The sequence below is a fragment of the Pipistrellus kuhlii genome, unplaced genomic scaffold (assembly GCF_014108245.1).
Source record: "Pipistrellus kuhlii isolate mPipKuh1 unplaced genomic scaffold, mPipKuh1.p scaffold_m20_p_66, whole genome shotgun sequence".
In the NCBI taxonomy this organism is placed as follows: domain Eukaryota; kingdom Metazoa; phylum Chordata; class Mammalia; order Chiroptera; family Vespertilionidae; genus Pipistrellus; species Pipistrellus kuhlii.
In genome coordinates this window covers 966109-990613 of record NW_023425569.1, presented here as the reverse complement: position 1 = coordinate 990613, position 24505 = coordinate 966109, and the positions used below count along the sequence as shown (strand labels likewise).

Below are 24505 nucleotides of genomic sequence, written 5' to 3'. Positions count from 1 at the left end.
GCACGAAATTCATGCATGGCTAGGGTCCCCAGGGCTGGCCGGCAATCAGGGCCAATCTGTGGGTTCACTGATGGGGTGATCAGGGTCCCCCTGCTGGCACCTGCTTTGGCCAGCCTGGCACTGCCTGCTTGTCGGTTCCGTCTCCTGCCACCAGTCATCTCCCTCTGTGGGAGGCAACTGGCAAGTGATTGGGGGCCCCCGCTGGCACCCACCTTGGTTTGCCTAGTGCCTGCGGGCTGGGGCAGCTCCTGCATTAAGTGTCTGCCCCCTGGCGGTGAGTGCACATCATAGTGACAAGTTGTTCCGCCATGATTTACTTATTAGGCTTTTATTATATAGGATATTGGAAGAAATGACTTCTTAGAAATAAAATGATCAAAGCCTTCTGGGGACCACTAGGCTTTAGCAGTGGGGGGTGGCCAGGATGACTGCTCATGTAGGACCAGCCCATGAAGGTGAGTACTCACTCCCAGAAAGGAGGGAAGTGGACTCTGGAGCCAAGCCAGCCTGCATTAGCGCCCTCACCTGGCCACTCCCTGCATGCCCTGGTCAGCGGTTGTTTCCCACGTCTATAAAGTGGCAGAATAGCACCCAGCTCACAGGGAACAGAGGGTGCTGGAGATGGCAGCAATTTTGCTCAGGACCTGACCTGTGTATCTGCCTGGGAAGAACCTACCTGATCCACTTCCCCGAACCCCGGGAGGAGCCACTCCCCAAGAGACTGCAAGGAAGGGGGCAGCTACCTCAGCACACTGGACTTTGGCGATGTAGCCGTTGTTCTGCAGCTCCATCCAGTTGGCTTCATAGAGCTTGGGCCCGATCAGAAAGTTTAAGTCCACAATTTTGTCATCTTCCCGGACCAGGGTTGCGGTCAGACCCAGCTTGCAGTGGGCCTGCACGATGGTGAGCACTCGTCGAAACATCTTTGCTGGGGAAACAAGAGGTGATTCACACGGTCACTTGTGTAAATGCTCAAGTACCACACCAGCCTGGGACTTCACCTTGGCCCGGGACATACGTGGCTGACCCGGGTTCCTGGACCACAGGAGCTTGTCTGGACTCAATATCATCACAGCCAGACCTCTAAAAAGAAGGAGGATAGGAGAGCAAGGGAGCAGCTGCCAGGGAGCTCCCTGTGAGCGCTCCAGCTCTGCCTACTTGAGAGTACCAGTGGCAATTCGAAGTGGGAACTACAACACCGACCATGCCACTGAGCTCTGAATTAGCCAGAGAATGTGCCACCTGAGGCTTGCACTGAGGTTTCCAGGAAGATGGTTGGGCACATGGAGACCAGAGGAGCCAAGGGAGCCAGACCTGCATGGCTTCCATCATCTCCCCAGAAACCAAGGAGAGCAGGGGACGAGCCAGGCTCAGGAAGCTCTCCCCTCCGCAGCCCCCAACCAGCTGGCAGAGCAGCAACTTCTCCTCCTCCTTTCTCTGGAACACTGTATCTTCAAATTAAATAAAATAAACACACAAAAGGGCATGAGGTTTACTTTTAAAGACCCAATTTATAGGTTTCCATGGGCTCACCTTTTTCATATTCTAATAGTTGGCCCTTGAACACCACAAGTTTAAAATGCGTGGCTCCATGACACCACTCCATTTTCTATCTGAGGTGGGAATCTCACCGAACATGCTGAGGACCAGCTTAAGTTAGACAGAGGCTCTTTTGATTCACGAGGACCGGCGCCTCTCACCCCCGAATTTGTTCAAGGGTCAACGGTACTCTGAAGGAAAGTTAAAATGCTCATCTTACCACAGTTAAAGGTAAGACCTGATAATGCTGATAATGATTTGAGGAATTCGAGGTCAGAATGCACCGAAACACGAACCAGAACCTAACAGTGAACAGCAGAGACTGTCCAACCCCAGGCAAACAAGATCTTAGTGTCCCACATACTGCAGCATAACGTGGCAGACAAACACACACACACACACACACACACACACACACACACACACAAGGGAAACAAACAGAGTCTGGGGTAGCTCCAAAAGAATAGCCGAGAACTCCAGACCAGCTTCCCCACATCAGGACATGATTGCCATGGCAATGGTGGTACTAACGTGGGACCCAGGAGGCAGCATTACAGATGGCCCAGGGATTACCGGCTTCAGGGATGCACGAGTTGGACCCGGCTGGGTACTCGAGCCCCAACACACCCTTCCTGGAGCAATGTCTGCAAACCAGTGGCATGGCTGCAGCATCTCAGACAGCCGTGACAGCTGCCCTGGGGAAGAACTCCCAGCTGCTGAAGCACCTGGCTGGTACACACCTGCAGAGCCAGCCAGGTCAAGATTAGAGTGACCTTAGCACCCAAAGCTTCTCCTCTGACCGCCGGGCAACACCCTCAAGGCTCTCCCTCAAGGCACCAACGCTTGTCGTCAGGATGTCTGAATTTCAGAAAACGGAGTCACAGCAGGTGCGTCTTGTGTGTGGCCTGTTTCACTGCACATTATGTCACAGTAGTTGTTTGACATTTACTTGTGTGATTCTTTGTCCCATGCCAAGCACAGTGCTGCCCCTTTAACGATTCTCAATAAACACTTGAAATGGGCACAGTGCCTCTCATCCAGTAGCCACTTCATACATACAAACACTGCACTGAGAATTTCTTATTCATATGATGGCCTAACGGCTCCTTTGGAAGATCTGTAAAAGCACAGCCTAACAGTCAAGAAGGTCCAATTTGCTAGAATTCCCTTACTTAACATTTGCTCTCGACTCTGTTGAGGGCCTGACCTCAAACTCTTTAGAGCCGTTTGGCTTCACTCTTCTACCCACCCAACCAGAGGAGAGCCAGAGCCAGGGACATGGACTGAGTGGGCCCACCGCACAGCCTCATCTCCAGAGCCGATCTCAGGCCTGGCTGCCATCCTCTGGGACTGGGTCATGTGAAAGAGCAGCATGAACATACTAAATCCACATTCAGGCAGAAAGCCTCAAGCCTTCCCACGTTTCAAATGCAGATGATATGATTATACCATCATTTTCCAATCCAATCTGACCAAACACCTACCATCTTCCAAATTATTTACTTTAGTTTGCAGTTATCACACACTTTAACACATGTATAGATTTGTGTAACCACCATAATCTGGATACAGACCAATCTATCACCTAAAAATTCCTCCCTGTATAGTCACCTCTGCCCCCACACCGCCCCAGCACATACTGACCTGTCCCCATCGCCAAAGTTCTCTTTCAAGAATGTCCTAGCGAGTTATATTCCACAGGCCTGCTGGGGGCTGGCGGACCAGGCTCCCCTACCACTGAACTCTCTCCCAGGGCAGCCGGCTCTCCCGCAGAGACCACGCCATCTTGAAGAGAGAGTGCCTGTGACTGGAGCCCAGCCTCACCTCCACCTGGAGAGACTTCGGATACCTCCTGGGACCCCACAACCACAACGCCCAGGGACCGGCTGCCTCAGTTGTGAACCCATGAACACCAAGACTCCAGCCTCCCTGGATGCGGGCTCCTAAAAAGTTTGTCCAGGGTGAGACAAGGTGGGAGCTGAATAGGCAGATGGGTCCTGCACCTGGTCACAGAGCAGATAGAAGAAACAGCTGAAATGAATAACATCCAACCGGAATTGGTGAATACAATACAGATGGCAAGACGATCTGTGGACGGAAAGGTCAGAGGTCGCCTGGAGAGAGACGGCTTGGGGTCTGGGCTGGAGGGAGAAACGCGCGCAGCCGGGCCTAGAGTCTCAGAAGGAGACGCGCTGCACAAGCCCATGCCCCTTGGGGTCAGTGTAGCACTGCACAGTGGAAGGGGTCCACAGGCTGCTGGCAGCGGGGGACGCTAGATCTAAGCCCACAGCCGTGGGAGGCTGCACCCCAAAAGGCAGCCTGAAGCTCTGCACTGGCCACGCGATGCCGGGGGATGAGACGCGCAGCGGCACGGTTCCTCTGTCTTTATAATTTTCCTGCTTTTACTCGCTAAGCCCAGTGCATAGGACCTTCTATTAAAAACACTCACCAAGGCTGCAGGGGAACGTGGTTTTGTGGAAGCTGGGGAGCAGAATAGGGAGAGATGATCAGGAAGCCATCCCTCCAGCCCTGAACAGACTTTTCTCCTGAAGACCAGGCCTCTCCTAGCAGCGCAGCCACACCCAGCGTTGAGCTGGGCAGGGAAACAGAAATTCTAAATACCTGCAGGAGCCCTTAGGGCCTGAGCTGAAGGGCCATTTGGTCCTGGAAATTACGTAATGCAGAAACACCGCCACCTGGAGGCCATGTCAGAAAGAGGCGGCTGTGTAAATGCGACTGAAAGCAGAAAAACAAAGCTGGCAGATTGGTCCCTCCTGGCTGACAGCAAGGCTGTGGAGACAGACAGAGGAGCAGCGGTTCGCTGGGAACTTCAACACAGTGCTGACTACCTGACAGGAAACTGAGACGAGGGAGGCAGAATAGGAGAGAGGGGTCTTAAACCAGCCCACGTGGGACATTAAAACTCAGCTCAAGTGAACAAATCTCACTATTATTTTTTATTTTAACTTAAACTAAGAAATTTTTTCCCTTCTCCCATTTTTATTACTTTTATTTATTTTTAACCTTTATTTTTTTTTAAATTTTTTTGGATTAGTGTTTTACATTCTAATTTTACTTATTATTTTACTCTAGCTCCTTCTTTCCTTTATGCCAATCCTTTCTTCCTCACTTCACCCTTTTTCATCCTGTTTCTCTTTTCGTTCCTGCTTAGTTTTTCTCTCCATTCTTTTTACTCCTTAACAATTGATTTTCTTTATCTGCTTTATCGACAAGATTACTATTAAGAGTAGTCTCTGTTGGCCTATTCATATATCTAATTTCCTCTCCTACATCAAGTCCATGCACCCTTCTTTTCTTTTTCACTAGCAATATTTTTTGACTTGTAGTTGTTTGGCTATTTGTTAGTTTTTTGTTTTTATTTAATGCTTTCATTTTCCTCTCGCTTGTTCTCTTCTTCTACTAATAGCTTAATTAGTTTCACTTACCAAACTCAGGCCTATCTGTTCTCTATTCTCCTTTTCCAAAAAGAGATAAATATGTAAATAGATCAAAGAAAGAAATTTTTATTTTTATATAAATTTTATTTTATATATTTTATACTATATATATATGTTTTTAATTTTATTGAGTATTTTGTTTTTTACTTTTCCTCTCATAAACTCGTTGTCTTTCTACCTCCTCGTGGCCATCCCCCCATTCATTCAATTCCTTTATCCTGCCTTCTGTAAATAAGCTCTGCCTCTTCTGATTCAGCTCTCTTCCTTTTTTTTCTGGGTGTTTATTATTTGCATTTTTTGGTTTAGTTGATGGTTTTTTGGAGTTTACTCCCCATATACATATATTTCTTTCCCCTTCTTTTTGCTTCTTTTCCTTTTCTCTCTTACCTTTTTTCTCTTGTCTCAGTATCATTTTTGTGCTCTTTTCTCTCCCCTAATTCTCTTTCCTCCGGTGGTCACCTTTATTTGGGGTTATTGGTACGGTAAATATATTCGTGTTTTGTTTCCTCTTGTGTCATGTCTTATCGAGTTGTATTTTGTGCTTTTTGGTCAACCAGGTAGAGAGTGAAAAACATAACCAGACACCCTGAGAGGAGCAAAAATGGGGAGACAAAGAAACAGCCCACATACCAAAGAAAAGGAGGACTCACTAGGAAAGGAAGTAACCAACATGGAGGCAAGCAATTGGTCAGAGAAAAAATTCAGAGCAATGGTCATAAGGTCGCTGAAAAGAATGGAAGACAAATTCAACAACATGTGTAAGAACCAAGAGGAAATGAAGAATGACATCACTGCAATAAAGGACACAATAGAAAGCATTAACAGTAGACTAGAAGCACAGGACCGCATCAGCAAGGAAGAAGATAAGGTAGGCTGAAATATTGAAGCAGAGCAGCAAATGGGGAAAAAAAAAAAAAAAAAAAAAACCTTAAAAAATAGGAGGAGAGCTAAGGGAGCTTTGGGACACCATGAAACAAAACAACATCCACATAATACAGGTACCCGAGGGAGAGGAAACTGAGCAAGAAATAGAAAACCTGTTTGAGCCGGGACTGGTTTGGCTCAGTGGACAGAGCGTCAGTCTGCGGACTGAAGGCTCCCGGGTTCGATTCCGGTCAAGGGCATGTACCTTGGTTGCGGGCACATCCCCAGTGGGGGGTGTGCAAGAGGCAGCTGGTCAATGTTTCTCTCTCATCGACGTTTATAACTCTCTGTCCCTCTCAATTCCTCTCTGTGTAAAATCAATAAAATATATTAAAAAAAAAAAAAAAAACCTGTTTGAAGAAATGACAGAAAACTTCCCTGATATCAGGAAGAAAAAATCTCACACAAGTCCAAGAAGCTCACAGACTCCCAAGCAAAATGAACCTCAAAAGATCGACACCAAGACACATTATAATTAAATTGGCAAACACCAACAACAAAGTAAGAATCTTAAAAGCAGCCGGAGAGAGACATAAAGTTACAAAGGATCTCCCATCAGACTATCGACTGACTTCTCAACAGAAACACATCAGGCCACAAGGGGATGGAATGAAATATACAAAGTCATGCAAAGTAAGGGTCTGAATCCAAGAATACTGTATCCAGCAAGGCTATCAATCAAAATTGAGGGTGAAATCAGGAGCTTCAAAGACAAAAAAGGACTAAGAGAGTTTATTACCATCAAACCAGCAATGCAAGAAATTGCTAAAGAATCTGCTGTAAAAAGAAGAAATGGGAAGGAAAGAAGGACATAGGTATGAAGAATAAAAATGGCGACAAACAAGTACCTATCAATAATAACTTTAAATGTAAATGGATTAAATGTCCCAATCACAAGACACATGGTAGCTGAGCGGATAAGAAAACATGACCCATATATCTTCTACAGTGGTGCCTCACACAACGAACTTAATTCGTTCCAGGAGCAAGTTTGTTATGCGAAAAGTTCGTTATGTGAAACGCGTTTTCCCATAACAATACATGTTAAAAAAAATAATTCGTTCTGTAGCATAAAATATGCTAAGATGACATAAAAAAAGATAAATTTTTTGTTATTATTTTTATTTAGATACATCTAAAAACATATTTAAAAAAAAAAAAACACATTTTTTTAATTTTAAGACAGACTAAGTAGAGTCTACCGAATCTTGCACATCTTCATCCATTTTCTGCTTTTTGGCCGATGGTTTCATGAAAAACCTGTCCAAAGTCGTTTGTTTTTCTCTTTTCTCCAACATCTGCCGGAAATAACGGACAAGAGTATCGGAGTAAAGATCGTTGATCCTGTTTGCTTCAGCTGAATCCGGATAGTGGGCATTGGTAAACTCCTGAACTGCTTTCCATTTGACCAGGATGTTCTTGATGTCAGCAGTTGGGATTGGTTGATTGTTTGATTGTTGCTCCTCATTATCAGATGACGCTTCCCTTTGAGCATTGTCCTGTTGCTGGACCAGAAGTGCTTGGAGCTCTTCAGTTGTCAGCTCTTCTTCGTGTTCCTCAATAAGCTCCTCTACATCCTCTTCCAACCTTTGGGCCACTGTGATGATGTCCTTCACCACTTCTGTGTCATCAACTACGGCTTCTTCCTGGGTCCACGAAGGCACAAGCATCTTCCAAGCAGAAATGAGGGTCCTTTGTGACACTTCTTCCCAGGCCTTCTGTATAAGTCGTATTGCCATAAGGACATCAAATTTCTCCTTCCAAAACTTTCGGACAGTCATATTGTCTCCACCAAACTCGCATTCTTCAAACACCTTATTAAAGAGGGCTCTAGTGTAGAGTTTTTTAAAGTTCGCAATAACTTGCTGATCCATTGGCTGAAGAATGGATGTGGTGTTTGGTGGCAAATACTGCACCTTGATAAAAGGATAATTTTCCTGCAATATTTCCTCTAGGTCTTTTGGGTGAGAAGGGGCACTGTCAAGTATCAGAAGGGCTTTGAGCGGCAGTTCTTTTTCCAGCAAGAATTTCTTCACGGCAGGAGCAAGGTTTCCAGAATCCATTCGTTGAAGATAACCTGGGTCACCCAGGCTTTTTGATTGGACTTCCAATGGACGGGCAGTTTGGACTTAATAACGTTATTTTTCTTGAAAATTCTTGGATTTTCAGAGTGATAAACCAATAGAGGTTTGATCTTGAGATCTCCGCTGGCATTAGACGAAAACATAAGGGTAAGTCTGTCCTTCATGGCTTTGTGTCCTGGCAATTTCTTCTCCTCTTTTGTAATGAAGGTTCTGCTCGGCATTCTTTTCCAGAAAAGACCCGTTTCATCGGCATTGAACACTTGTTGTGGGTAGTATCCTTCATCCTTAATAGTACATTTTTGAAAGTTAATAGAGAACTTTTCTGCTTCTTTCTTGTCAGCACTGCCAGCCTCACCATGCATAGTAACGCTGTGGATTCCACACCTTTTCTTAAATCTAAAAAACCACCCCCTGCTGGCTTTGAATTCTTCTTCATTATCTTGATTGCTGCTACTTCCAGGGACGTTTTTCTTTAGATCGTCATAAATTCTCTTGGCTTTGTGACAGATAATATCTTGGGTTGTTACGTCACCTTTCACCTGCCTGTCCTTAATCCAAATCGTTAATAGCCTCTCCATTTCCTCGTGGATTGAAGACCTATGTTTTTCATGAAATAGTTTTGATACTCCTTTGGCTACTTTGGCTGATTTGATTGCATCCTTATTTGTCAAAATGGTGAAAATGGTGGTCTTGCTGAGGCCAAACTCTTTGACGAGGTCACACTGTTTTACCCCACATTCACTCCTAATTATTTCCTGTTTCATTTCAACAGAAATCACCTTCCTGCTTTTTTTAGAAGCCATGATATAAAAAAAATATTGAGTTTAACTTAAAAGGACTGCCGTGATACGTGCGTGATTTAATTCGTAATGAAGAACGATTGCCGCGATACGTGCTTAAGTTAAGCGCAGTGACTAACGACTGCCTGCAGTGCCTGCGCGGAAGGATGCAATACATCGGCAGCGATTGTGGAAGCTCGGGCGAAGCAGTCGTGGAAGCTCGGGCAAAGCGGTCGTGGAAGCTCGGGCAAAGCGGTCGTGGAAGCTCGGGCGACTTCGTTGTGTGAAACGAAGTTCGTTGTATGAATCATGAAATGAAGTTCGTTGTGTGCAGCGTTCGCTGTGCGAGGCGTTCTTTATGCGAGGCACCACTGTATCTACAGGAGAATCACCTCAGAACAAAGGACTCACAGAGAGTGATGGTAAAGTGATGGGAAAAGGTTTTTCAGGCAAATGGAAATAGAAAAAAACGCTGGGGTAGCAATACTTAGACCTCACAAATTAGACCTCAAGAAGATATAACTCTGACAAACATGTATGTACCCAGTACAGGAACACCCAAATACATAAAAAATACTTTTGAAGAATATCAAGAGAGAGATTGACAGCAATACAGTCATAGTAGAGGACTTAAATACCCCACTGACACCACTGGACAAATCCTCTAAACAAAAAACAAAAAAAATCAGCAAAGAAACATCAATCCTAAATGACACACTAGATCAGATGGAATTAATTGACATCTTCAGAACATTTCACCCCAAAGACACAAGATATACTTTCTTCTCAAGTGCACATGGGTCATTTTAAAAGACAGACCACATATTGGGACACAGGCAAAGTCTCTTCAAATTCAAGAAGACTGAAATCACATCAAGCATCCTCTCAGATCACAATGGCATAAAACTAGAAATTAACTACAATAAAAACAATGAGAGAAAAAAACAAACACCTGGAGGCAAAATAGCATGCCATTAAACAATGACTGGGTTACCAGAAAGATCAAAGAAGAAATAAAAAGCATCATGGCAACAAATGACAATGAAAATACAACAATCCAAAATCTATGTGACAATGTGAGAGCAGTCTTGAGACGGAAGTTCATAGCTCTACAGGCTTATCTCAAAAACCAGGAAAATATGGTAATAAATTATTTAACCCTACAACTCAAAGAGTTTGAAAGAGAGTAATAAGAAAAGCCCAGCATAAACAGAAGTAAATAATAAAGATCACAGCAGAAATAAATGATACAGAGACAAAAAAAAAAAAAAAATCAAGAGCTGGTTCTTTGAAAGGATAAACAAGATTGATGAACCTCCAGCCAGGCTCATTAACAAGCAAAGAGAAAAGACCCAAATAAACAAAATCAGAAATGAAAAGGGTAAAATAACAATCCACCCCACAGAAATACAATGGATTATGAAAAAATACTATGAACAACTCTATTCCAACAAACAGGACAACCTAGATAAAATGGACATATTCTTAGAAAAATACCAACTCCCAAAACTCATTCAGGGAGAATTAAAAAACCTGAATAGGCCCATAACTACCAAAGAAATTGAAGCAGCGATCAAAAATTTTCCAGCAAACAAAAACAAACAAACAAACAAACAAAAAAATCTTCCAGCAAACAAAAGCCCTGGTCCAGGCAGCTTTACAAGGGAGTTATACCCAGCATTCAAAGTACAACTAAAACCTATCCTCCTCAGACTATTCCAAAAAATTCAAGAGGAAGGCATACTTCCAACCTCTTTCTATGAAGCCAGCATTACCCTAATCCCAAAACCAGATAAAGACACCACAAAAAAAGAGAACTACAGACCAATATCTTTGATGAACATAGATGCTAAAATCCTCTTCAAAATTCTAGCAAATAGGATTGAGCAATACATTAGAAAGATCATTTATTCCAGGGATGCAAGGAAGGTACAATATCTGCAAGTCAATAAATGTGATACATCACATAAATTGAGAGAGAAAAATCACATAATCTTAACAATCGATGCAGAAAAAACATCTGACAAAACCCAACACTTTCTTGATAAAAACTCTCATCGAAGTGGGAATAGAGGGATCATATCTCAACATAATAAAAGCCTTATATGACAAACCTACAGCTAACATCAAACTCAATGGGCAAACATTAAACTCATTTCCCCTAAGAAGAGGAATAAGACAGAAATGCTCATTCTCACCACTCTTGTTCAACATAGTACTGGAAATGCTAGCCATAGCGATCAGACAAGAAGAAACAAAAGGCATCCAAATTGGAAAAGAAGTAAAACTGTTTTTATTCACAGATGACATGATTCTGTACATAGAAAACCCCAAGACTCCATAAAAAAAACTACTAGACCTAATAAATTAACTTGCCAATGTAGCAGGATACAAAATTAACACCCAGAAATATCTGGCCTTTTTATATACCAATAACACACTCAGAAAGAGAAGCCTTAAATCTATGGCCTTTTTATACACCAATAACGAACTTCAGAAAGAGAAGCAAAAAAATTAAAAAAAAAAATTCCATTTACCATTGCACCAAAAAAATTAAGACACCTACTAATAAACTTAACTAAGGACGTAAAAGATCAATACTCAGAAAACTACAGGACATTGAAAAAAGAGATAAAGGAAGACATAAACAAATGGAAGAACATACCATGTTCATGGATTGATAGAATCAACATTATTAAAATGTCCATACTACTCAAAGCAATCTATAGATTCAATGCAATCCCCATTAAAATATCAACAGCATATTTCAAAGATCTAGAACAAACTCTCCAAAAATTCATCTGGAATTTAAAAAGACCCCAAATAGCCACAGCAATCCTGAGAAAAAACAAAGTTGGAGGGATCACAATACCAGCTATCAAGCTGTATTGCAAAGCCACGGTTCTCAAAACTTCCTGGTACTGGCACAAGAACAGACATATAGACCAATGGAACAGAACAGAGTAGCTGAAAATCAACCCAAGCCATTATGCTCAATTAATATTTGACAAAGGAGGCAAGAGTATACAATGGAGTCAAGGCAGTCTCTTCAATAAATGGTGCTGAGAAATTTGGTCAGATACATGAAAAAAAAAAAAATAAACATAAATAAAACTAAACCACCAACTTACACCATACAAAAAAACAAACTCTAAATGAATAAAGGACTTGCCGGGACCAGTTTGGCTCAATGGATAGAGCGTCGGCTTGGGGACTGAAAGGTCCCGGGTTCGATTCCGGTCAAGGGCATGTACCTTGGTTGCGGGCATATCCCCGGTAGGGGGTGTGCAAGAGGCAGCTGATCGATGACTCTTTCTCATCGATATTTCTAACTATCTCTCCCTTCCTCTCTGTACAAATTCAAAAAAATATATTTTTAAAAAAAATAAATGAATAAAGGACTTAAATGTAAGACAGGAAACCATAAAATCCTACAAGACTCCACAAGGAGCAAAATAGCAGACATATGTCATAGCAGTATCTTTACAGACACAGCTCCTAGGGCAATGGAAACTAAGGAAGAAATAAACAAATGGGACTACATCAAAATAAAAAGCTTCTACAACAACAACAACAACAACAAAAAACCATCAACAAAACAACAAGCATGGGAGAACGTATTTGCCAATGTTATCTTCTATAAGGGTTTAATCTCCAATATTTATATGGAACTCATACAACTTAACAAAAGGAAAACAAACAATCCAATCAAAAAATGGGCAAAGCACCTAAATACACTATTAGAAAGGGACATATGGAAGACCCAGAGACACATGAAAACACGCTCAAAGTCACCAATCCTCCAAGAGATGCAAATCAAAACAACAACGAGGTACCATCTCTGCCTGTCATAATGGCTATCATCAACAAATCAACAAAGGACAGGTGCTGGCGACGTGGAGAAAAAGGAATCCTTATGCACTGCTGGGTTCAGACTGATGCAGACACTGTGGAAGACAGTATGGAGTTTCCTCAGAAAGTTAAAAATGGAACTCCCATTTGACCCATTAATCCCACTTCTAGGACTATCTCCGAAAGAAACACCAATCAGAAAGGGTACGTGCACCCCTATGTTCACAGCACCACAATTCACCATAGCTAAGATTTGGTAACAGCTTATGAGTGGATTAAAATACTGGTACATCTACACAATGGAATACTATGCCATTATAAAGAAGGAACTTCTACCATTTGCAACAGCATGGATGGACCTGGAGAGCATTATGCTAAGTGAAATAAACCAGTTGGAGAAAGATAAATATCACTCATATATGGGATGTAAAGATCAACATAAACTGATGAACAAAAACAGATCCAGAGACAAGGGGCAGGTGGGTGGGGCGGTCAGAGATCCACCAAAGGACTTGCATGCAATGAGCATAACAAATGGGCCTGCCCTGGGGGTGGGAGTCGACCCGATCAGGGAAAAAGGAGACAGATGTAATACTTGAAACAAAAAAGAATGTCCTAGCACGCAGGACACACTATGTAACCTGAGACAGGCCAAGCATTCAGCTGGCTGCCTAAGTCCAGCCGGTGGCCACATGCAGCAGCCATGTGGCCTCTTCACTGAGGAGCAGTGTCCAGGGACTGATGCCCAAGTCTCTCTCTCGTCTCCTGGGGACTATGACTGGAGCGGGAATAAACATTGACATAGAGGTTTTTGTGTGAAGTTACATCTTCATTTCTCTGGGACAGACACCGCGGTGGGACCTCGAGCCACGTGGTCACTAATACCTGCCCCCTCTTCCAAGGACTGCGTTCTGCACTTCCTCTGGCAATGCGCGGCAGCTGTCAGTGCTCTGCGCTCTGCCAGCACTTGGTTGAGAGCCTTTCATTTGGCCACTCTAATAGGTGCATGGCAGTGTTCCATGGTGCTTTTAATATGCATTTCCCCGAGAGCCAGTGATGCAAAGCTTTTCAAGGGCCAACAGGGATCTTACGTTCTCTTTGGTGAAGTGTCTCTGCGTGTTTCTGCCCATTTTCTGACATTTCTGCCATCGCCTGAATGTCCAACAGGCGATCAGATTAACACGTCGGAAGCCCAATCCTCATTGGCACCCGCCAGGCCTGTCCTCTATAAGTACGCTTTCCCACTCCAAGTGGCGTCCGCTCTCTCCTTCCAAATGCTCCCATCTCACCTTTTCCTCCTCAGCTCCACGTGCGGCCGCTGATCTTTACAACACATCGGAACAGGCCGCCTTTCCTCTGCCTGGGATTCCACAACCTAACCACTTAGTGCTTCTACCCGCTTCCTTCCATGACTGTCCGCACAACAGCCCGAGTCAGGCCGTGTCACCTCTGCTCCAATCCCTCCAGTGGCTTCCCGCCCACCAAGAGTATCAGCCTTACTGTGACCACAGGCCTACCCTGCCCACCCCCCTCACCTCAACTGCTCTCCTCTGCCCTCTGGTCACTGGGCCACCTTGCTGTGGTCAGGCCACGCCAAGTCCCTCCCACCTCAGGACCGGCACCTGGTTCCTTCTAGCGAGAGCCCTGCGAGCACCCAGGCATCGTCGACACCCAAGGCGGAGCGCTCCTCGCTCAGAGCAGACGCTAGAGCCATCCTGACAGCACTGTGAGTGCCAGGTGAGAATGCCTCTGCCGCCATTCCATTACTCATACTCCTAACGAGACGCATCGAACTCCTCACTGGTCTCGAGGTCAGCCCGGAACACTGCTCAGCAGTGAGGACACTATGGACACACATACCGCGGGGATGAGCCCTGGCGGCGGAGGCAGCAGACACAGGGAGGTGGGCGCTGTGCTCACAGGCTTCCAGCCAAGGCCAGGCTACAGCCCGGCGGCTCAGTGGCTGCCTGGGGGAGAGGACTCTGGGCATGAGGAGGAAGTTCTCGAACTGGAGCGCGGTGAGCGCCACACAGCTCCTAAGTCACTAACAATCCTGAACTGTGTGCCGGGAATGAGTGGCTGCGATGGTTTATACATTTTGTCAGAGGAGCTACTTCTAAAAACGGATTGCCTGCAATACTGGAAGTAACATACTAAGGACCAGTACTTTAGCCTTCAAATGAAACAAACACTCCCAGTGTTTGTTCAGTACGCCCAGTCCTTGTCGCAGGTAAGCTGAACTTCAACAGTAAGATGCAAAGAGGAGAACACCAACTCTTAAAGAACTCCCCTGGCCAGTGGTTCAGGAAGCTGTGACTGTGCCCACCCTCACCCCACTGCTATGGCTTACTGGAAAGCTTTCCCCAGGAAGTCCCTCCCACAGCTGGAAATCCCTTTCTGTCCACTCAGTGAGTGGGCAGCTCAGCTCCTATCCTGCTCACCAGGTATGGTGTGGACCTCGTCCAGGATCATGAGGCCCCACTCCTGAGTTCTGAGCCACTCCATGACGCGCTCAGCCTCCCAGGACCTCTTGGTGGTATGGCCCAGCATGGAGTAGGTGCTAATGGCAATGGAGCAGCCGATGGGCTTGTCCTTGGCATCGGAGGTGAAGCGGCAGATCTGGCTATCGTCGATGGTGGACCACATCTTGAACTGGGCTTTCCACTGCTCCACGGACACAGCGGAGTTGCCCAGCACCAGACAGCGCTTTCTGACAGTGCAGGCAGCTGTCACGCCAACCAGGGACTTCCCAGCACCTATGAGAAACCAGAGAATAATTCTACCCAGGGCCAGGCTGAAACACGGGACAGAGACAGGCAGACTCGTGAGCACACAGATCTGGGCAAATTATTTCTACCCGTCTTCACAGCTGACATTGGGAAGCACTGACTGCTCTGGAGCCTGTTTTCTTCTTGATGAAGAGGATACATGCCCACTTTACTTTACACACAAATGTCAGAAGCAAGGAGAAAAGTGCTAGCCCCTACTGTAGCGTTTTATGTGTATGTTGTTCAAATGCTAAAATCTCATGCCGAAACGGTTGGCTCAGTGGACAGAGCATCAGCCTGCAGACTCAAGGGTCCCTGGTTCGATTCCAATCAAGGGCATGTACCTTGGTTGAGGGCATATCCCCAGAAGGGGGTGTGCAGGAGGAAGCTGATGGATGTTTCTCTCTCATAACATCAATGTTTCTAGCTCTCCCTTCCACTCTGTAAAAAATCAATAAAATATATTTTTAAAAAATAATAAATGCTAAAATCTCAAAACAAACCAGAGATAGGGGACACAATTACTGCCACCTTAACATGGTCACACTAAAGCCAGGGCCTGGCTCGCCCAAAGCCCTGGGGAAGCAGCGCTGCTGGCAGGCTGCCCAGCACATGGCTGCACTAAGGAGGCCACAGCAGGCCAGCTGCTGTCACCCCACAACCAGCTGGGCTAAGACGTCAGAGGGGCAGGTGTGGGCACTGCTGGGGAAGACGGAGAGCCTCCACGTTTACTCCCACTCACCATTCGGAGATTAAGATAAAACTCAAGCTATTCCTCTAAACAGCAATTCTTTCTTTACCAGGAATGTGCGCCAAAAGGACTCCTGGGCGTTAGAAGAACCACCCGAGGGCACAGTCCCTCCCTGCGCGGCTGCCTCCCTCAGTTGGGCACAGGCCGCTGGGTGAGTTGCTGCAACCGCTGGCCATGACGGCAGGCCAGGAGCCGGCAGGACTCGGGACAGTGCTCCCCAACAGGAGCCAGGGCTGCGCGGCCTTTCGTGGACGCGCATACTCACCAAGCTCTCCAGGAACAAGTGCTGGGAGCCCCCCACAGGCAGACCCCCAGACTCACTGCAAAGAGCAAGAACCCAACCCCAGCCTGTAAGGTCACGCATGCCCGGCATCACCATCCACCCGCACAATGCTCAGCTTGTCCTTGCTGCCAAGCATCACCAGTGCTCCGGCGATTTGTCCCCATCTGCCTGCACCTCACGAGACAGCCTATGATCAGGAGTGCCCCGGGGGGAGTCAGGGCCCGAGAACAGCAGCTCTCACATACTTGAATCAGGGAGTCATGTGAGCGGGGCTGCTCCATGCCAGGGTTGATGTAGAGAAGGGGAACGGGAGAGGGGAGGCAGCTGGACATCTCTTCACTGAGGCTAACTTACCGCAAGGAAGCACAATGACCCCTGACCGCGCACGCCCATTCCCAAACATCTTCCGCAGGCTCTTCTCCTGGTAAGGCCTGAGGACAGCGGTGGGTTTCAGGTCAATGTTGATATCAGGGTTAACAGAATCGTTCCGAAAGTCATATTCTGCCAACAGAGGGTACTCGAGGTGGATGCAACGTTTCTGAAGTTCCTCGATCATCTCCTGCGCAGGAAGCACAACGCGTTTATAGGCGTAACTCCAAAGCCTGCTCGTGAGCAGCACATATTCCAAGGGGCCTTGTCAACAGAACAGCAGTTTACCTAGACTTCTGCAGCTTCAGATCTTGCTTAATAAAAGCTGGGCTAAAACATGGAACAGCAACCCGAACTAAGGAGAGACACAAAATGAAATCCAACCAGCCACCAGAAATGCCCTCTGGCACTATTTCTCACGCGTCCGTCCCTAGGAACTGGGGAAGGCTGACCAGCAGCCTCAGGAGTGGGACACGAGCCGAGTCCTTAGGGTTGATGCTATGGCCCAGACAGTGAGGAGCTGGGCCTTCCTGCCTCTCCCAGGCCAGAGAGAGTCCACGCAGGACCGGCTTCCGACGCTGCTGACTTAGAGAAGGACCCAGGAGGGGACCTCTTCACTCACCTGCTTGACTTCAAAAGATACTGTCTGTGTCTCCTCTTCTTCCTCCTCATCCTTGTCCATTTGCTCATAAAAGTCAAAGAGGTCCGTGGGGATGTCAGATTTGCCCTGTGGGTCTGCCTCCCGGGAAGTGGAGGGCCCACCAATGCCCTCAGCAGTCTTTGCAATCTGTAGGAGGAGACAGTGTTTAGCCCCACTGTTACCAAGCAAGGCCCGCAGCTACAAGAAAACTGCAGGGTCACTAGGCTGCAAAGACTGAAGCAGAAGCATCTGAGGGAGCCGCAGTGCTAAATGCCCCCACCCGCAGGGGGCCCAGAGGCTCACGCACAGCAGATCTGCTTGTGAACGTCTCTGTGATGAGCTCAGTGGCCTCCCCCTCGGAGCTCCTCAGGCGGCACTCCCGAATCACTGGATCCTGAAGAAGATGCTGGATAACGTCAGGGTGGGAGCTTTCAACAAAGTACCTACAAGAGAAAGGATGTGCCTACTGACCAGCCATTTTCAGAAGGTTCCACTGTTCAATTACATGGTGTGAAAACACTGGCCTCGAGCCTCTCCCCACTGCCTCACCTCACATGACCCTTCGCCAAGCGTGAGCTCTGTACTACTGGCTATGACATAACCTATGAGGGAGGGACGTGGGCGAAGCCATACGTTAAAGACAAGCGGGATCTGAGCCTCACCTCCACTGCTTGGGGGAGCATGTGGCCAGTGAAAGCGCCTTCGACGAGCCTGTATTGGCATTCCTTACCTGTTGTGCTTCAGGACCAACTTGACTTTTCCATAACTGACAGTACACAACTGCAAGTGACAAATCAAACAGGCAAAATTAGCAGCCTGTAGCTCACTCAGAGCGCACTCATTCCCAGGCACGCCCTACCACCGTGACCCACCCAAGTGGAGAGCTCAAGTTAGTGTGGAAAGCTCAATATGCAACCTAATTGTAGAGGTGTTCTCGGAGCTGGGGATTAAGAAATAAAAGAGCCGAAACCGGTTTGGCTCAGTGGATGGAGCGTTTGTCTGCAGACTGAAAGGTCCCAGGTTCGATTCCGGTAAAGGGCATGTACCTTGGTTGCAGGCTCATCCCCAGTAGGGGGTGTGTGGGGGTGTGCAGGAGGCAGCTGATTGATGTTTCTCTCTCATTTGATATTTCTAACTTTCTATCCCTCTCCTTTTCTCTCTGTAAAAAATCAATAAAATATATATTTTTTTAAAAAAAGAAAGACACAGAAATAGAAGCAAGCTGGGAGCCAGGTGGGACGCTGCCACTCTGATGGAGGAACAGGACCCTGAGCCCACACAGCACATTTATTTTATACCCCAATACCAGGAAATATCAGCAAAACTTAGGATCAAAGGAGCTTATTTGCATTCTTGAGTAGGCCCCAGCATTCTAAGCGGACACCGGGGCTGTTATGAAGGCCGATAACACTTTCCGCCTTCTAGAATCCAACATTAAAGAAACGCCCACATGCCTTCCCAGGCACTGTCTACACTAATAGGTCAGACTGCGTAAATTGAGCTTTTTTCTATCAGCTTTTTTTTTTAGAGCAAAACCTTCTTCTTGGCTGGTCAGTTTTGATGCACATCTCTTAATTGATCAGACACAGCTTAAAATCTTTATTTTCCCTTTCTTCTTCACTCCCATGGGCCCATCCTACCCCCAGGTCCGTCCTGCTACACCAACAGTCCTCAGCTCCAGCACACAGCTAGCCAGTGAGTGTGCTCACAGCCTTCCCAGACCCAGCAGTCTTCAGGGTGGTATGCAGCAGAGGTGGTGTGTTGTCCACGAAAAGCCACCCTCAGACCCAGGGCTGCTGTCCTTCTGAGAGGACCTATCACCGCACCCACATTCCTGCAGGCTGCTCCCAGCAGGGACAGCGGGGTGCTGATGGGGGCTCATTCCAGCAAGATGAAGTCCCTTCACCCTGGGCGGCCGCCTTGCAGAAACGAGGGAAGAGCTCTCCCAGGACCTGCCAGCTTCTGAGGCCAGAGGCACTCAACTCCTGCCACTCAGTCCTGGGGTCCGAATCTGACCTCCTTTAGGTCCGCAGAGGGCAAGGAAAGCCACATCCGTCTCTTCCGAACGGCATTCACGGATCGCGCAGAACAAACCCAAGCATGCTACACAGCCTTCCAGTGGAGCCCTGCCCACTCCACATTTGAAGGCCTTTCTGACTTTTCCCACTGAAAACTGTGGACTGTTGTCTGGTGCAGATACTCAGCTCAACCTCAGATGGAGTTTACCACCTGCAATAGTCTACTTGGCTGTTATACAGAACGACAACGACTGGGTGACTTAACGACAGAAACTTATTTCTGGAAGGCCACAATGAAGGTGCCAGTGACCCGCTCCCGCCTGGCTCACAGGGGCTACTTCCTTGCTGTGTGCTCCCATGTACACGCAGAGAAAGAGCGCACAGGCCTTCTGAGGTCTCTTCTTCAGGGCCACTCTTACTTCCTTACTCCAAATACAACTCATTAGTGGTTAGGGGTCCAAGATATTAATTTTGGAGAGTGCACAATTTAGTACCTAGCACCTAAATAACCCTGGCTGTGGGAGCCCATTGGCTAAGGCAGCTCCTGGGAAGTTGAGGTCTCAGCAGGACACAGTGCTGGATCCACAGGAGTAGCAGCTGGAATAATCCGTTATTCTGCTCCCCACACTAATTCTGAATGGCATTCTCTTTCCTTTTTTAATCCTTACCTGAGGGTATGTTTTCATTGATTTGACAGAGAGAAAGAGGGAAGGAGGGGGAGAGAGGGGTGGAGGGAGAGGAGGGAGGGGGGAGGGAGAGAGAGAGAGAGAGAGAGAGAGGGAGAGATAAAGGGAGAGAGGGGGAAGGGAGGGAGAAAGAGAAAAAGGGAAAAAGGGAGAGAGGGGGAGGGAGAGGGAGAGAGAGAAAGAGGGAGAAACATGATGTGAGAGAGACAGACATCCTGACCTAAGATCAAACCCGCAGCCTAGGTATGTGCCCCGAACGGGAGTCAAACCTAAAACCTTTCTGGTTTGCAGGACATGCTCCCACCGAGTGAGCTGCTGGCAGGGCTGACAGGCACTTTGACTCCAGTTAACAATGTGTCTTGCCCCATTATTACTATACCAAGGAAGAGAGCAGAAGTGCCAGCCTTTGCCGCACTTGCCTTAATAAACTGAACAATTCCATCGGGGACTCCTGTCTTGCTGAGCTTCCGGAGGTACTCGGTGATGTCACTGGTCTGCAGCCCCACGCTGACGGCCGCATACAGGGAGTAAGCGGTCAGCTTGTACTCATGCACGTGGGCAGGCCGGCACACGGGCTCCGCAATGGCCACCAGGAAGTCTTGGGCATATTTGTAAACCGGAGAGAAGGCTTCTAAGAAAATGTGGCCATCAGGAGCCTGAGAAACACCAACAGACACGAAGAAACTAGTGAGTTTCAAAGACTATTAGGCTCTTTTCCATACCATCTCTCTATAATAAAAGCATAATATGCTAATTAGACCGGATGTCCTTCCACACAGCCTCTAGAAGCAGCCAGGTCTGTGAGGGAGGGAGGGGGGGCGGGCACCAGAGGGAAGCTGGTGCCAGCACCCAGGGGAAGGGTGCCCGCAGCCAGGGGAGGAAGGTGCACTCTTGCACAAATCTCCTGCATTGGGCCTCTAGTTACCTATAAGAGATAAGCTGCCCCAAAAGTGGTCGTTAACCCTTTTTACACCTTAAGTGTCTATAATGCTTTAAGATCATTTTTGTAAGAATCTTCAACTGAAAATATTCGAATCCACCCAAATTGTAATATATTTCTTTTTATAATATTCATTGCAAATTGTTTAAATTCAAAATATTGTTGCGTGTGGGGATGGACACATGGCAGTTAACTGGGGTATTTGTGTGCGTATTCACTCAGCCAGCTGTTGGGCTGCCGGATCAGACACAGGAGTGCAGAGAGAGAACCAACAGCTGCTTCCCACTATCTGCACAGGAAATCCACTTCCCTAGCCACCTTCAAGTTTCCGTTTGGCTAGATTTCAAATAAACGTAGAACATTAATTACTCCAAGTTGAGCAAAAAAACTGCCTAGCAAATATGTCTTCAACTCATTTTTTAAAGGTGGGAATTAAAATATTACATAAATGTCACTTATTCGGTAGATAAAGCTGCGGCAGAGCTGGAGAAAGAGTGAAAGGCGGGTTAGAGAGGAAGGGAGCCCACGGCCCTCTCCGTTGGCCCCAGCCCGCGGCCCGCTGCCCCCTGCGGAGGGGCCCCCATCACCGCCCCCGCCCAGGGCTCACCACCCAGAGCGGCCGGGAGGCGTGGTCGGCCTTCAGCGGCATGAGCGGCCGGTAGTCCTTGGCTCCGTACTCGTCCAGCTTCGTGCCGGCCTCCTCCACCTGCTTCCCCGCCGCTGAGGGCACGGCCTCCGGGGAGTCGTTTCCAGGGGCCTCGTCCTCATCTTCCTCCTCGTCCTCGCAGTGCCTCCGCTTGGCCTTCTTCTTGTCTGCGGGCCGCGCGCAGTGAGCCGAGCCGAGCTCCGGCACCCAAACTCCCGCACCCCCCAGGCCCGGCCCCCCGGACTCCCGCACCCCCCAGGCCCGGCCCCCCGGACTCCCGCACCCCCCAGGCCCAGGGCCCGGCCCCCCGACCCCGCCCCCCCCCGGCCCGCCCCCGGATCCGCACCCCAGGCCGGCCCGGACTCCCGCACCCCCCAGGCCCGGCCCCCCGGACTCCCGCACCCCCCAGGCCCGGCCCCCCGGACTCCCGCACCCCCCAGGCCCGGCCCCCCGGACTCCCGCACCCCCCAGGCCCGGCCCCCCGGACTCCCGCACTCCCCCAGGCCCGGCCCCCCGGACTCCCGCACCGGCCCGCCCGCCCCCCCCCGGACGACCCGCACGCACCCCCAGGCCCGGCCCCCCGGACTCCCGCACTCCCCCAGGCCCGGCCCCCCGGACTCCCGCACCCCCAGGCCCGGGCCCCCGGACTCCCGCACCCCCAGGCCCGGCCAGACCCCGCGCCCCGCACCCCCCAGGCGCCCGCGGGCAGCTCACCGCGCTCCGCCCGGTCCCGCTTGCCCATGGTGCGGACCGGGGACGCAGCCTCCGGGGCTGCTCCGGCACACTTCCGGTCTGCCCGGAAATTCTCGCCGGCACAGGAAGTCCCGCCTCCGGACGGCGGCGGCCCGCCGTGACGGAGAGGAGAGCAGAGCGCCGGCCCAGCGGGCGGAGGAGGGGTGGAGGGAGCGCCGCAGGGCTCCCGCCGGCGTGTGGGGTGAGGCTGGGGAAGCTCCGATCCGACGTCAGCAGGAATCCCCAGCTTGGAAGCCCGGAAAAGGAAGCGTCATTCAGTGCCAAGCTGCCCACTGACCCAGAGGCTGCGGGCTCCCCGACCTGCCCCCGCCCCGGCCCCGGCCCCGCCCCGGCCCCGGCCCCGCCCGCTGACATAAACCAAGTCTTCCTTCCTGGTCCCTGGTTAGTCCATCCCCATCAAATAATCCTCCCAGTTTGGTCCAGACTGCTGGCTCTGGCTGCTGTGGGAACAGGGTTCCAGGCCGCTTTGTAAGCTGCTCCGGGGGCGGAGCCTGGAGCAGGCAGGCAGGTCAATGCAGAGGCAGGCAGTTCTGTGCGGGCTTCTCCCTGAGGGCTTTGCCTGAGAGGCCCTGTGGAAAAGGCTGCTGGGCTCTGTGGTTGCTGTTGTTTGTTTTTAATGTGAGCCCTTTTTAGTAGGTACCTGCTTTCTCAAGGTCCAACAGGTTTGCCAGTTAAGATGGGGCTCTATAATAAATCTCACAAATCACCCTGTGCGGTTACTCTTCCTAGTAACCGCACAGGGTGATCTGATTACAAATCCCTAACTGGGCAGTCATGGTGGGCAGTGATGTTCTAAGCCTTTTGCATTCTTAGCAAAGGTCAGTATTTACCTTAAGTTGGTCCTGTCCTGTGCATCTAGGTTAACACACCTTTGAAATGGTTTTCTGCAGCACTCCAGTTGAGAAATGGCTGGCTTATGAACCCAAAGAGACCCACAGAAAAACGTAATAATTAAAATGGCGGAGGAAACCAAGATGGCTGCATAGGTAAAACGCCTAACTGCAGCCTCATACAACAATTTCAAAAAATACAACTAAAATATAAAGTGGACATTATCCAGAACTACAGGAAAGTTGACTGACTGGAAATTCTACAACTAGAAGAAAAGAGAAAACCAGAAGGAAAATCAGAGGAGCTGTAAAAGCCTAAGGTACGGAGAAGACACGGTGCACACGTGGGGAGAGGACGGAGCTGGAGAGGAGGAGCGGCTGAGTGCCTGGTTGGCATTCCCTAGTGGGAAGGAGATAAAAGCTATGGACTGTGCTGAACCCCAGATCCAACTGCATTGAACCCCAGTTCTGGGCCAGACCCTGGGGACCCAGGCTCATACAGAGGGAGCCTGGGCTGTAAGGTGGAATCTCAGGGGAACAGCAAAAGGCAGAGCCCCCAGAGGCGCGCACATTACACGCAGAGGACGGACTGTTGACTATGCCGCAGGATTGCCAAAAGCTCCGGACTGTGCTGAGCTCCAGTTCCAACTGCACTGAACCCCAGTTCTAGACCAGACCCTGGCAACCCAAGCTCATACAGAGGGAATCTGGGCTGTAAGGAGGAAACTCAGGGGAGCGGCAAAAGGAAGAGCCCTGGAGTCGCCCATATTGCGTGCAGAGTACTGACTTGACTGTGCCACTAGATTGCCCTAGCGGGAAGGAGATAAAAGCTCCAGGCTGCACTGAACCCCATTTCCAACTGCACTGAACCCCAGTTCTGGGCTCATGGGGGGAGAGACTAGACTGTCCAGTAGTGGGCGAAACTCAAGGTCACCTTTCTGTCAGAGGTGCTCACAGCGAGTACCAAAGGACGCTGAGGAACACTGAGACTCAGGAACCTCATAGGGCGGGGCTTACAGGAAGCCAAGGTTGTAGGCTCCACCTTGAAACTCCACCCAATCCAAGCTAAGCACAGAGGCTTTTGAATAAGGCTGTCTCCCTGCATAGACACAGCTGATCCTCACACCAAGAGTGTCTACCTCAAATAACTGAGAGGCTGACCCACTGAACCATACACAAAACCAC

At 48.6% G+C, this 24505-nt stretch overlaps 1 protein-coding gene across 4 annotated transcripts in view; it reads right to left on the bottom strand.

Annotated features, from left to right (window-relative positions):
* ERCC3 (ERCC excision repair 3, TFIIH core complex helicase subunit) overlaps nt 1-22596 on the bottom strand; it is a 45868-nt gene extending 23272 nt beyond the window's left edge. For 2 of the 4 annotated variants that reach the window (XM_036420292.2, XM_036420291.2), the window contains exons 1-9: nt 22452-22596; nt 21699-21904; nt 20571-20807; nt 18178-18227; nt 17755-17890; nt 17430-17594; nt 16793-16997; nt 15078-15392; nt 744-928 (exon numbers count right to left, since the gene is read on the bottom strand). In XM_036420292.2, the coding sequence (XP_036276185.1) occupies nt 744-928; nt 15078-15392; nt 16793-16997; nt 17430-17594; nt 17755-17890; nt 18178-18227; nt 20571-20807; nt 21699-21904; nt 22452-22479 (1527 nt within the window). In that variant the 5' untranslated portion in view covers nt 22480-22596. The remainder of the gene's footprint in view (nt 1-743; nt 929-15077; nt 15393-16792; nt 16998-17429; nt 17595-17754; nt 17891-18177; nt 18228-20570; nt 20808-21698; nt 21905-22451) is intronic. The other 2 variants (XM_036420290.2, XM_045575107.1) reach the window with 1 other exon arrangement.
* Between the last annotated feature and the right edge of the window lie 1909 nt (nt 22597-24505).